At 45.7% G+C, this 14832-nt stretch overlaps 1 protein-coding gene across 1 annotated transcript in view; it reads left to right on the forward strand.

Annotated features, from left to right (window-relative positions):
- The window catches only part of LOC127654634 (xin actin-binding repeat-containing protein 2-like), a 52675-nt gene that overhangs the window by 28795 nt on the left and 9048 nt on the right, over positions 1-14832 (forward strand). The window contains 3 exon segments of the mRNA XM_052141856.1: positions 1598-1655; positions 7882-7976; positions 9107-14832. Coding sequence (XP_051997816.1) covers positions 1598-1655; positions 7882-7976; positions 9107-14832 — 5879 coding nt within the window.

Consider the following 14832-nt stretch of genomic DNA (forward strand, 5'->3'; position numbering starts at 1 on the left):
AAGTCACTATTGTTTATACTGTACACTGATGAGCTAAAACAGTATGACCACCTGCATGATATGAACACAGCACTGACCCGCCAAGGCATGAACTCTACAAGACCCCTGAAGGTGTCTTGTGATATCTGGCATTAATACATTAGCAGCAGATCCATCAAGTCATGTAAGTTGCGAGGAGGAGCCATCATGGATCGGACCTGTTGGTCCAGTACATCCCACAGATGCTCAATCGGATTGAGATCTGATGAATTTGGAGGCCAGGGCAACACATTGAACAAGAGGAAGACCTCATGTTCCTCAAACCAGTCCCGAACAATGTGTGCAGTGTGGCAGGGAGCATTATCCTGCAAAACAGAAGCCAATGCCATTAAGAAGTACAATTGCCATGAAGGGATGTACAGTCATTTTTAGATGGGTTGCACGTGTCAAATTGAAGTCTACATGAATGACTGGACCTAGGGTTTCCCAGCAGAACATTGCCCAGGGCATCACACTTCCTCTACCGCCTTGTCGTCTTCCCACAGTGCGTCCTGGTGCCATCACTTACCCAGATAAACGGCACCCACATACAAGGTTGTCCATGTGATATAAAAGATAACAGGACTTATCAGACCAGGCAGCCTTCTTCCGCTGCTCCAAGATCCATTTTCGATGCTCACGTGCCCATTGTAGCCGCTATTGACGGTGGACAGGGGTCATCATGGGCACTCAGACTGGTCTGCAGCTATGCAGCCCCATATGCAGCAGGGTGCAATGCACTGTGTGTTGTGACACATTCCTCCTGTAACCATCATAAAAAATTTAATTTTCTGTGACTTTCAGTTTGGACCAGATAGGATAGCCTTTGTTGCCCTCGATGAGCTTTGGGCTCCCAACACCCTGTCACCGGTATGTGGTTTGTCGCTCCTCAGACAACTATCAGTAGGTAATCACCACTGCTGGACAGGAGAACCCAAAAAGCCTTGCCGTTGCAGAGATGCTCTGACCCAGTCATCAAGCCATAACTAATTTGCCCTTGTTAAAGTTGCTAATGTCTTTACTACTCCAAATTTCTCCTGCATTCAACATGTTGACTACGAGAACTGGTTGTTTGCTTAACATCTAATCTGTACAGACCTTGAATTGTGGCCTTAATAGGAGATGATCAATGTTAATCGCTTCACCTGTGAGTGGTCATAATGTTTCGTCTCATCAGTGTTTGTGAAAGAGATAACTTTACTGTCCAAATTTCCATGGTTGGTTTGCTTTAAGTGCAGTATGACGCAATAGTAACCTAATGTTGCTTTCATTAGAGGAAAAGCAGAGGGTAAAGCAGCATGGTGCTAAAGACATCAAGGTCACAGGTTTAAATCCTAGGTTGCTTGTTGTCATTTTTCTTAAAGGGGTCTTCCAAATGCTACATTTCTTATAGCTCAACTGGTGCTAGCAACGCCAAGATTTTTTTCCCAGGGAACACACAAACTGATTTAATGTATACCTTGAATGTTCTGTAAATTGCTTTGGAAAAAGATATATAATTTTTTTTACTGCAGTTGAACACTGTTTGATTTTTACAAATGTTTCTAAAACCTTTTGTATTTATGTTGCTATATTACAGACTGTATGTGATCACCAGCAGGGTGTTTCCAGTTATGAAAATCATCACAATGAAACTGGTAAGTTTGATTGTGACGGTTTATAGATTACAATTAGTGTTGTTAATTTAATGTGTCAGTTTAGTACAACAAATTATATAAAACTTGACTTTAAAATTAGCACATTAACATTCTGTGTGAACGGATCCCATGTCTATGGTACCTCATACAGATGAACAAACACAATTGCTAAATGGATCTCTGTGGACTGTCGGCCAGTGATTCACTTATGTGCTATGATATGGAAATTTAGCAAACAAGATATGACTTTGAAAGCAACCTTTTGTAAATGTATATTCATTGATTTACTAGTCTGACACAATATTGTCTTGGAATTATCATAATTTGGGGGGTTTTCTAAACAAACATTGGTAAGACTTTACAGTAAGGTTCCATTCATTAATGCATAAGGTGTCATGAACAAACAACATTGATTAGGTATCACGAACAATATATATTTTTACAGCATTTAATACTCTTAGATAATAAGAATGAAATTGTTAGTTATTTCATACTGCATAAAATTATGTTAACTAATGCAACTGTTAAAAAAAAAATATATATATATTATATATTTTTTCACCCTAATACTGATTACTCACCCCAGCTGTTGCTTATTACCTCACTCTATTTAATCACGTCTGTTTGTTCCCTCCTTGCGAAGTCTTGTTTAGCCCCGGCGACATTTCCAAGCATCATTAGTTACCTCTCTAGTTTATCCGTGTACCGACCTAGCTATTCCCCGTTCCAGTTTGTTAGCCACCTGCCCAGTTACTCTAGCCTGCCTTGTACCACGACTGTTTGCTGCCCGCCCTGATCATTAGCCTGTCCCTGTTTACGCCTCTGCCTCTCTGCCTCACTCTGTTTGCCTGTCCCAGACCATTGCCTGTACGACCTGAGTTTACTGTTCTAATAAAGCCGCATATGGATCCAAACCAACCTGAGTCTTCATTACAGAAGACTTCGCCGCCCCTCGATCCAGCGGTGATCACCCGCCTGTTGGAGGAACTCGCAGGCGAACCAGCTCTCCGCGGAACAGCTCCAGCTCGGGCGCCTCGCTTCAGCCATCAAGGAGATAATGCGCACCGTGCAGGCAGCACTCCAACCAGCGCCGGCTTCCGCGACCGCACCCGCGGCTCCTCAAGCTAGCCAAGAGTCAGCCGGCGATTCACTTCCCCAAGCAGCTGCTAGCCCACGACTCGCCTTCCCGGAAAAATTCGACGGTACACCCTCGAAGTGCACCCTCGTAATGCAGTGCTCTATTTTTCTCGTGCAACAACCAACGATATACCCGACTGATCAGAGCAAGATTCTCTTCGTCAGCTCCGTTCTGACGGGCCGCGCTCTCGACTGGGCGACCGCGGTTTGGCACAATCAGGGTTTCACACAATTTTCCTTTGACTCATTCATGCAGAACCTGATCGACGTCTTTGATCACCCTGAATGTGGCAAGAGCGCTGGTGAGCAACTCCTGGCTCTCCGCCAGGGAAATCGCACAGCGGCGGATTACGCTCTCACCTTCCGCACCCTTGCAACGCAAACCGGCTGGCTTGAGTGCACCCTAAAACTCCTCTTCCGTCAGGGGCTGAGTGCGGATCTGCAGTCTGAGCTGGCATGTCGCGATGAGGGGACCACTTTGGAGCAGTTCATCTCGTTGGCTATCCGTGTCGACAACCTCATCCGCTCCCGACGACCAGCTAGGTGGCTCCCGCAGCCCGCTCCGGCACCCCAGTGCCAAGTGGCTCCGGAACCCATGCAGTTAGACCGTGCCCACCTCACTCCGGAGGAGAAAGAACGCCGCCTCTCCAACCGCCTCTGCCTCTACTGTGGCCAGGTCGGGCATATCCGCTCCAACTGCCCGACGCGTCCGCCTGAGCGACAACAACCAGGGGTGAGTTTGTTCCTTTCTTCCACCCTACCCAGTTCCAGCCTGAAAGTTCCCATTTCACTCTGCTACCGATCATATAGCTTAAATGTCCACGCTATGATCGATTCTGGTGCGGCTGGTAATTTCATTGATGAGAACTTTTGTAAGCAACATGGTATTCCCCTGACTGTGTGTGAACCTCCCTTGGCAGTGGCGGCCCTAGACGGACGGCCCCTGGGTACCGGTCAAGTGTGCAACACCACTACCACCTGCAGGTAAGAGTGCTGCACATCCGCCTGCAGGTAGGAGTGCTGCACACCGAGACCATCCGTCTGCACCTCGTCACCTCCCCTCACCACCCGGTAAGCCTCGGCCTCCCCTGGCTCCGTCTTCACGACCCACGAATCTCCTGGCGGCACAGTCAAATCACACAGTGGGGCACTGACTGCTCGGCGAGGTGTCTGAAAACAGTCCACCCCTTAACCGTGGGAACCACCAACATCCAGAAGGCTCCTGACAACTCCGCTCAGATACCCCCCATGTACGCTGACCTGAGCGAGGCCTTCAGCAAGGCCAAGGCCTACCTACTTCCGCCCCACCGACCTAGCGATTGTGCCATCGACCTCAAGCCGGGAGCCACACCACCCCTAGGCCGAGTCTTTCCCCTGTCAGAACCCGAGTCCTTAGCCATGAAGTCTTACATCGAGGAGGAGCTGGCCAAGGGGTTCATCTGGCCCTCCACGTCCACGGCAGCTGCCGGATTCTTCTTCGTGGGCAAGAAGGACGGCTCCCTTCGCCCGTGCATCGACTACCGCGGCCTCAATGACGTCACCATAAAATTCAGATACCCCCTGCCACTCGTGCCCGCTGCTCTGGAGCAATTAAGGAGCGCAAAGATTTACACCAAGCTGGACCTGCGCTCCGCCTATAACCTGGTGCGTATTCGGGAGGGAGACGAGTGGAAGACCGCCTTTTCCACCACCTGCGGCCATTATGAATATCTGGTGATGCCATTTGGTTTGTCTAACAGTCCCTCGGTGTTCCAGTCCTTTGTCAATGATGTGTTCAGAGACCTGCTCAACCGTTATCTAATTGTTTACATCAACGACATTCTGATCTACTCTGACTCCCTTGAGGAACACATCACACATGTCCGAACCGTCCTCAAACGCCTGATCCAGCACCAGTTGTACGCCAAGGCCGAGAAGTGTGAGTTCCACCTGAAGTCGGTAGCCTTCCTGGGGTACGTCATCAGCCCAGACGGAGTGGCCATGGATGACCGCAAGGTACGAGCCATCCTGGAATGGCCTCAGCCTGCCATGGTGAAGGAGCTCCAACGCTTCCTGGGGTTCGCGAATTTCTACCGCCGGTTCATCCGCAACTTCAGCACAGTTGCTTCCCCTCTTACCGCCATGCTGAAGAAAGGTGGAAACAAACTCCACTGGCCGGCTGAAGCCCTCCAGGCCTTAGCCCAACTCAAAGCATGCTTCACCACTGCGCCCATCCTGCACCACCCCAATCCAGACCTCCCCTTCGTGGTAGAGGTGGACGCCTCGAACACTGGAATTGGAGCCATCCTCACCCAGCGCCAAGGAAACCCACCTAAGCTGTTTCCCTGTGCCTACTACTCCCACAAACTCACTCCCACCGAGCAAAATTATGACGTCGGTAACCGGGAGCTTCTGGCCATAAAAGCATCCCTGGAGGAATGGCGTCACTGGCTGGAGGGGGCCAGGCAACCATTCCAGGTATTGACGGACCACCGAAATCTTGAGTACCTCCGCTCTGCCAAGAGGCTCAACCCCAGACAGGCCCGATGGGCCCTGTTCTTCACCCACTTTGACTTCAACATCTCCTACCTCCCGGGTTCCAAGAACACCAAGGCCGACTCCCTCTCACGTCAACACGAGACCACAGTCCAAAACCTCCCAGCCGAACCCATCGTCTCGCCCGTGCTCTTCCTAGCCCCCTGTCCAGTGGGACCTCATGTCAGACATCTCCCAGGCTCAAGTCTCAGTCCCACCTCCTCCTGAGTGCCCTGCGGGTCAGACCTTCGTACCCCCCAGCCTCCGGGAGAGGGTACTCAGCTGGGTGCATGACTCCTCAAGTTCCGGCCACCCCGGAATCACAGCTACCACCCGTCTCCTGAGTAACCGCTTCTGTTGGGGGACCCTACCCGAGGATAATGCTGACTTCGTCAAGAGGTGCTCAGCCTGCAACCTAGCGAAGTCCCCTAAACAACCACCGGCCGGCCTGCTCCAACCTCTCCCCATTCCACATCGTCCTTGGTCACATATCGCCGTGGACTTCGTAACCGACATACCCAACTCCCAGGGGCACACCACCATCCTCACGGTCGTAGATCGGTTCTACAAGGCTTGCCGCTTGATACCTCTACCCAAGCTACCCACCGCCCTCGAAACCGCTGAACACCTGTTCCAGTACGTGTTCCGCTTCTACGGTCTGCCTGAAGAGATTGTCTCAGACCGGGGGACCCAGTTCACCTCCAGGGTCTGGAAGGCTTTCTGCCGTCTCCTGAACATCAACCTCTGCCTCACCTCCGGTTACCACCCCCAGTCCAATGGACAAACGGAGAGACTAAACCAAGAAATTGTCAGGTTCTTGTGCACGTACTGTCACCACAACCAGTCGGACTGGAGTAGATTCCTTCCATGGGCTGAGTACGGCCAGAACTCCTTACTCAAACCATCCACCAAACTGACCCCCTTCCAATGCATCCTGGGGTACCAGCCCCCTCTCTTCCCTTGGTCCGGAGAACCCTCGGAAGTCCCCGCCGTTAACGACTGGCTGCAGCGCAGCGAGGCAGTATGGGACCAGGCCCACGTCCACTTACAGCAGGCCGTGGACCGCACTAAGTCGCAAGCAGACCGTCACCGCCGTCCCGGACCCGACTACGCCCCAGGCCAATGGGTTTGGCTCTCCACCCGAGACCTCCGCCTCCGCCAGCCTTGCAGAAAGCTCAGCCCTAGGTATGTTGGCCCCTTTAAAATCCTTAGAAAGATTAACCCTGTTACTAATTACTGAATCTCTCCCTCTTTTCATGTCTCCCTACTGAAACCGGCCGACGACCCGCGGGCCGAAGAGGAGGCCACTCTCAGACCCCCTCCCCTGATCGTGGGCGGCGAGGAGGCCTTCCTGGTGCGAAGGCTGCTCGACTCCAGGCGCCACCGAGGTCAGATGCAGTACCTGGTTGACTGGGAGGGGTACGGCCCGGAAGAAAGGTCCTGGGTCAGCACCAACGACATCCTCGACCCTAACCTCATTACAGAGTACCATCGGACCAACCCGGAGAGACCGGCTCCTCGACCTCGGGGGAGACCTCGGCGCGGGTCGCATCTTCGTGTCAGGAGCCGCTCACAGGAGGGGGGCTCTGTCACGAACACGGGTGAAGGCGCCTCCTCCTCGAGCCTCCGGAGATCGCATTCACCCGAATACTGATTACTCACCCCAGCTGTTGCTTATTACCTCACTCTATTTAATCACGTCTGTTTGTTCCCTCCTTGCGAAGTCTTGTTTAGCCCCGGCGACATTTCCAAGCATCATTAGTTACCTCTCTAGTTTATCCGTGTACCGACCTAGCTATTCCCCGTTCCAGTTTGTTAGCCACCTGCCCAGTTACTCTAGCCTGCCTTGTACCACGACTGTTTGCTGCCCGCCCTGATCATTAGCCTGTCCTTGTTTACGCCTCTGCCTCTCTGCCTCACTCTGTTTGCCTGTCCCAGACCATTGCCTGTATGACCTGAGTTTACTGTTCTAATAAAGCCGCATATGGATCCAAACCAACCTGAGTCTTCATTACATGCTCGATAAGTGTTGTTCATTGTTAGTTCATGTTTACTAATGTTGTTAAATAACCTTAACAAAAGGAACCTTGTTGTAAAGTGTTACCCAAATATTCATATCTGTGATTAATTGCAATTTATTTGATTAATCAATCAACATTATGTAATTATCCTGATTCAAATCAGCTACAGCAGCTCATTCTTAATTTTATAAAGATTAGAGATTAGTTTTATTAACATTAACAGTATAGTTCAAGTAAAAAGGAAAATTCTGTCATTGTTTACTCACCTTCATATTGTTCTAAACCCGTATGAATTTCTTTCTTCTGTGGAATAGAAAAGATGAAGTTAGTCAGTATGTTAGTCTCAGTCGCCATTCACTTTCATTGCATATTTTTCCATACAATGACAATTCATGTTGACTAAGACTGAACATTCTGCTTAACATCTCCTTTTGCATCCAATGGAAGAGTGAAAGTCATACAGGTTTGGAACAAATTAAATTATTTAATAATTTTCATTTCTGGGTGAACTCTCTTTTTTAAAATAACATAAAACATTTTACATTTGCTTTCAGAGGGGGAAGAGTACTTTCCACGACTCTCAACTAAAGAACTGGCACAGATTTTTGAAAAAACTATTGAGGAAGCAGCCCCAAGCAAGAAAATGAAGGTAAGTCCTGTTTAGCCTACATATCTACTCTGGCATATAAATGCATTATGCTTTAATAGGTTTAATACATAAAAGGCTCTACTTGCCTTGTTTTTCCCCATATTTCCAAGAGTCCCTCATGGGAGACCCTAGTATTAGCCTATTTTCAGTCTCTCTGTTTATGCAATACTGTATGTACAACACTTCATTTTAATGAGCGTCACAGCACTTGAGAGCCTGTGTTCAGAAGCAGAAATACTATGGTATGTTCTTTTATTGTAAATGCCCAAAATTTGAATAGATTTAAGGCCTTTTATATAGCATGCCTTTGAATGTTTATTCAAAGACATTTGTAACACTTTACAATAAGGTTGTACTTGATAACATTAGTAAATGCATAATGTATCTTGAACTAACAAGAAACAACATACTGTATTTTTCTAGCATTTATTAATATTGTTTTATGTTAAACTATAAAAATACAATTGTTAATTCATAATGAATTTACTAATGTTAACACATACAACTTTTAATTAAACAAATGTATTGATTTATGTTGAAATTAAAAGTTTCCAAGATTAAAAATTGCTGTAAACATATTGTTAATTGAGAGATAATAAGTGAGGTAACTAATGTAAAAAAATAAATAAAAAACAGCCTTAATGTAAAATGTTACCAAGAAATTAAATGAATAGATCACCCAAAATTGAAATGATATAATGATATACTCCCCTCTTGTGGCTCCAAACCAGTAAGCTGTTATTTTTCCATGGAACAAAAAACCTGTTTGAAGAATTTTCACGCAGCTCTTTTACATACAACGAAAATGAATAGTGACCATGCCTGTCAAGCTCCAAGCTTGTACTAAAGAACACTATACTTTAATGGTGCTTTATAGCGGTTTTCTGTCCTTGTTGGGGCTTCTTAGAAATGGTCACTATGAACTGTCATTATATGGACAAGAGCTGAGTGAAGATTCTTTAAAATTAGAATAGAAATAGAAAAAATAACAACAGCATATGAATCTTAAACAACCATTTTTGGGTAAACTATTCCTTTAAGAACTTTTCAAAGCTGATCCAGTTGTGGTAAATATCATTTCAGAGAGCACCACTGAATTATTCTATTTAATATTCTCTTCCTAAAACAAGATTGAACGTAACATCAGCCACCCACAGCTGGCATCAGATGTAAATGTATCCCATCAAGCTTTGCATAGCGAGATATCGAAAACTTTGAACAGTGTTGACAAAGACAAAGCGGAGGAGGCTGAAGCAAGCCCTTTGCCTGCTTTTGATGATGATGAAGATGATTATCTGGAATATCTGCCACCACCCCCACCAGACTTACTAGATGAATTCTCAGAAGAAGCAGAGGACTTCCCAGAACCCCCAATTTACCCAGTGAAGCACACAATGAACCAAGAGCAATACTATAGACAAAGAGAACTATCAGAGCTCAAACGACTCTGCAAACACATTCACCCGGATGTCAGGAAAGACTTAGAAAGAGAATTCTATAACGACGAGATGGATGCAGAAATCGAAGCTGTAGGAGATGTTCAGGAGGCAGCATACCAGTTTGAACAGACTGGTAGCGTTTCAAATGAAAGCCCAGAATACTTGGAGTGGGATGAGATTCAAAGAGGTGAGGTGCAGTCCATGCGCTGGATGTTTGAGAACAAACCTTTGGACTGTATTAAGGATGACTATGTAGATAATGAAGAGGACATCAAGGTTCAACAGGAAATCATTGCAGGGGGTGATGTGAAGAACACTGCTTTGATGTTCGAGACACAGCCCATGGATGCACTGGGGCTGGATCGTGATTCAGCTAAACACAACTATTTAGTGAATAAAGTCAGAAAGAGAGATGTTCGTGCGGCAGCCTGGTTGTTTGAAACAAAGCCAATGGATAAGTTGAATAAAATTCATGCTGACGAAGAGCAAACCAAAGAAGTCATCTTCACGCAAGAGGCAACCGGAGGGGATGTGAAGTCTGTGAGGCACATGTTCGAAAACCAGGAGATGGACTCTCTTGGCGACACTGAAACTATGGACGAGAAGCAACTTCTAAGTCTCAAGTCTGTGCTGGAGGAGATCAAATCAGAAGTAAAGAAGGTTATATGGATGTTTGAGACTCAATGCATTTGTGTAATGAGGGAGCACTCGGGTGCGATGCTTCTTATTAAATCTGTCCGAAGAGAGGAAACAGAAAAAGGTAACATCAAAACATTAAGGTGGCTTTTCGAGACCCAGCCTTTGGATGAGATTGAAGAGGACCTTTCTCAGGTTCGGCTCATTTCCAGCATTACCATGGAGGACAACAAGCTGGGTGATGCAAAAAGGGGAAGATGGCTGTTTGAGACAAAGAGTCTTGACTCCATAAATGCACAGTGGGAAAGACTGCAAAAGCAGCAGAAAGAAGAGATTCTTGGGACAGATGTACGCAAACACTGCATGGTATTCGAGACTCAACCGATGGACTCGCTGAAAGACAATTCCAACTCTAGGCCTGTCACCACAGAGCAGATTATTGGAGGCAACGTTCGCTCTGTTAAAAACATGTTCGAAAGTTCTCCACCGAGTGAGCTAAAAGAACTGCCAGAAGTGGGAAAATTAAATAAAAAGGTTGAATTTGAGGAAGGAAAATGTGACGTTAGACACCAGAGATGGTTATTTGAGAATAAGCCTTTGGAGAACATCAAAGATGAGGAAGATGAGGTATGCCGACTTAAGGAAACTGTAGCAACTAATGAAGAAAGAGGTGATGTCAGACATCAAAAATGGCTGTTTGAGAACCAATGTTTGGAAGATATTAGAGAGGAAAAGAGAGAGTTTACAAAAACAATCGAAAATGAACAAATAGATACAAATTACAGGGTTGATGTCCGGCAAAATTGTTGGGTGTTTGAGACGCAGCCAATGAACACGTTAAAGGATGATTCAAATGCCAAACCGGTAGACACAGAGGAAATTATAGGTGGTGATGTTCAATCAGCCAGAAACTTTTTTGAAACTGCTCCAAAAGATGAGACGAAAGAGCTTGCAGAGGTGGGGAAACTCAAACGAATGGTGACATCTGAGGAGAGGGGCGACGTTAGACACCAGAAATGGGTGTTTGAGAGCCAACCTCTCGAGCAGATCAGAGAGGAAAAAAAGGAAATGACACGAATGGTGAATGTGGAGGATATTGAAAATGTTGATGTTAGCAACTGCAAGAAAATCTTTGAGACTTACGACTTAAGCCAATATGATGAAAGTCAAAAGATTCAAGTTGAGGGTGTCACCTCCGGATCTGTGCGATCCAATAAAGATCTGTTTGAGTCAATGCCTTTATATGCCATACAAGACAGCTTGGGGCATTATCACGAGATCAGAACCGTACGACGAGAAGAAATCGTCAAAGGAGATGTCAGAAGCTGCCAATGGATGTTTGAAACTCGCCCTATTGACCAATTTGACGAGAGTGTCACCAAATTCCAAATCATCAAGGGCATAACTCAACAAGAGGTTGAATCTGGGGATGTTAAGACAGCAAAATGGCTTTTTGAAACCCAGCCGCTCGATGCTATTAAGTATTTTAGCAATATCGAAGATGAGGAGTGTGTTACTAGGGAAACGACAGAAATAGTGAAAGGTGATGTTAAAAATTGTAAGTGGCTTTTTGAGACCAAACCTATGGATACGCTTTATGAAAAAGAAGAGTTCAAAAGTGAAAAAGTGTGTGGCGACATTCAGAAAGGTGACGTGAAGACATGCACTTGGCTTTTTGAAACTCAAACTCTTGATGCCGCACAGGATAATTCAGAGACAGTGTTGAAAACTCGCACTGTGAAACAAGATGACATTCAAGGAAAAGATGTACGTATGGCATGCTTCCTGTTTGAGACTGAAAACTTGCAGGACATTACTGATGAAGACAGGGAAGCCTTCAAGAGAGTGACTGAGATAGACATTCAGTCTGGGGACGTGTCTCGGATGAAATACATTTTTGAGACCCAATCATCAGATGTGATAAGCTCAACCTCTGAGGACTTCATGAGACAGCAAAGGAGTGTTCAAGCTGAGGATATTCAGAAAGGAAATGTTGGAAACCACAAATGGCTGTTTGAAAACCAGCCCATAGATGCAATCTCCGAGACCCCTGGTGAGCTGAAAACAACCCGCACCATACAAGACATTCAGGGAGGCAATGTAGATAAAGGCAGATTCATTTTCGAGACCTACTCATTAGATAAGATTCAAGACGAGCCTATAAAATTCCAGAAAGTCACCCGAGACGAGGAGGAGAAAGGAGATGTGAAAAGCTATGCCATGATGTTTGAGACTCAGCCTCTTTACGCCATCCAGGACAAAGAAGGCTATTATCACGAAGTGACCACACTTACAAAAGAGGAAATACAAAGAAGTGATGTGGTGGGAACCCGCTGGCTGTTCGAAACAAAGCCTCTGGACTCAATTAGAGACTCAGATGAGGTCTACCTCTTAAAATCTGTTACAGAGGAAGACATCCACAAAGGTGACGTCAGCTCAGCGAGGTGGCGGTTTGAAACCCAACCCCTGGATAGGATCGCAGAGGATGACAAAATGTCAATCAAAACTGTCATAGACATTAAAGGAGGGGATGTTAAGACAAACAAAGAGCGCTTCGAGTCTGATACAATGTCTCAGAAGTTGGTGCGTACTGTTAGCATGAGTGAGATTAATAAAGGGAATGTTAGGACAGCAAAATGGATGTTTGAAACTCACACAGTTGATCAAATCAACTGTGAAAGTTCAGAGGATGAAATGAATACAGTTGTTATGGAGGAAGAGCTGAAGGGGGACGTCAAACAGTCTGTTTGGCTGTTTGAGAAGAATCCTCTCGATCAAATTAAAGAGAGTGAGGACACTAAACAGGTGGAGCATGAAGAGATCCCCAGAGTGGATGTAAAAATGACAACATGGCTTTTCGAAACCACTCCATTCCCTGATTTCAATGAGAGCAGTTTGGAGAAAAATGAGATTGTTGGTAAAAGTGTCAAAGCAACCCTCGATGAACTATTCGCTCAGAAAATGGTAGACTCAAAAGGCATTATTATTGAGGCAGATGAAATTGGAGATGTTCGCATGGCTAAGTACAATCTAATGAATAAAGAGGCTCCTCAGATCCAGAAAGAGGAAATCATCAAAAGTGATCTACAAAATATCATGATGAATCTCCTTAACAGACAGGAGAAAAATGAGAGGGCAATCATTATAAATGCAGAGGAGAGAGGGGACATCAGTGGCACAGTGCAACAGCTGCTCCACCAGCACAGTGGCACCACTGTGGAGAAAGAGGAGATAATAAGAGGTGACATTGAGGAAGCCATAAACAACCTATTCAAAGAGGAGAGCAATGGAAAACGGGGTATTCTCATTCAGGAAGATGAAATGGGGGATATTCATATGACCATTTACTCTTTATTTAATACACATGAAGAATCAACCACTTTGAAAGAAAATATAGTCGGAGGTAATGTGAAAGGGTGCCTAGAGCGACTTTACAATCCAGACACAGAGGAGATTGAGAGAATTAAAGTGGATGAAGCAGAAAGGGGAAAGGTGAGGTTTTATTCTACGTGTATCGAATCAGGTGCACTGGATTACCTCAGAAAGCTGCAGGTAGGACCAGATGAGACTGAGCCAGGTAAAATTGAAAAAGAGGAAATCATTGGCTGTGATATTGAAGGGACAAAACTCAGCCTGACACGTAATCAGACACAAATCGGTCGCCTGGTAGACAGGGAAGTTATAGTCCCAGGCGATGTTCATAACACTGTCAAGGTTTTCATGACGGAGCCTCCAGTCTCATTTGAGCATTTACAGAGAGAAGAAATAATAAGAGGGGACTTACAAGCAGCTATGAACTCACTGACACAATCCATAAACCAGACGGTTGTTCTGGAGAAAGAAGAATTGGTTAGAGGTGATCTAACTACAACCCTTAAGTCTCTTGAGGAGGCCCAAAATCAGATGAGAGAGGTAGAGAAACAAGAAATCATTCCTGGTAACATCAAAGGAGCACTGAAGTCACTCAAAGACTCTGCTTCCACCAAGGTGGAAATAGTCTTAGAAGATTTAGTGCCAGGTGACATCAAAGGTATGTTAAAATCACTAGAGGTGGCCAGACATGCCGTGAAAGAGGTAGAGAAAGAGACAGTTGTTAAGGGTGATGTTCACACAGCAATACAGAGTCTGCAAGAAGCTTCTAATGAGATAAAGGCTTACCAGCAGGATATTGATGTCCAGGGAGATGTGAAAGGAAAGATTCAACTCTTACTCGAGCCTCCTCAATCCCCCAGAATGCAACGTAGGGGAAGCACAGAGGGTGATGTGAAGCTTTCCATAAAAGCCCTCTATGAGACACAAGAGCAAATGCAATCGGAGAAAGAGGAGATGATAAAGGGGGATGTAAAGGGCACTATAAAATCCTTAATGGAAACAGCACAGAGAGCAAGTCCAACAATTCCCCGCAGGAAGCCGATAAGAAAGGTCAAAGTGCCTGTCAAAACCCTGTCTCCATCTGTAAATGAGATCCAGACACATAGGGCCACCCCTGCAGTTAAAAACCTTGATATAAGCTGTGAATCACAGATGAACACTCAAGAGCATACGACTGCCAAATCAATGCACAACAGATATTCATCTCAAGAGAGTCAAACCACAACACACAGCCAGGAGACAAATACCACTGTGTTGGAACAAAAAACGATAGTTCAAACACACGCTGTCAAAACTTTAAAGACGGACTTCCGTAACCTCAAAAGTAGTCGTAAGGGTTTAATCAGACTGGATAAAGCAAAAGAAAAGCAACAACAAATTTGCACACCACCATCTGAGCCCGAACCCCC

This window comes from Xyrauchen texanus, chromosome 14 (genome assembly GCF_025860055.1).
Source record: "Xyrauchen texanus isolate HMW12.3.18 chromosome 14, RBS_HiC_50CHRs, whole genome shotgun sequence".
In the NCBI taxonomy this organism is placed as follows: domain Eukaryota; kingdom Metazoa; phylum Chordata; class Actinopteri; order Cypriniformes; family Catostomidae; genus Xyrauchen; species Xyrauchen texanus.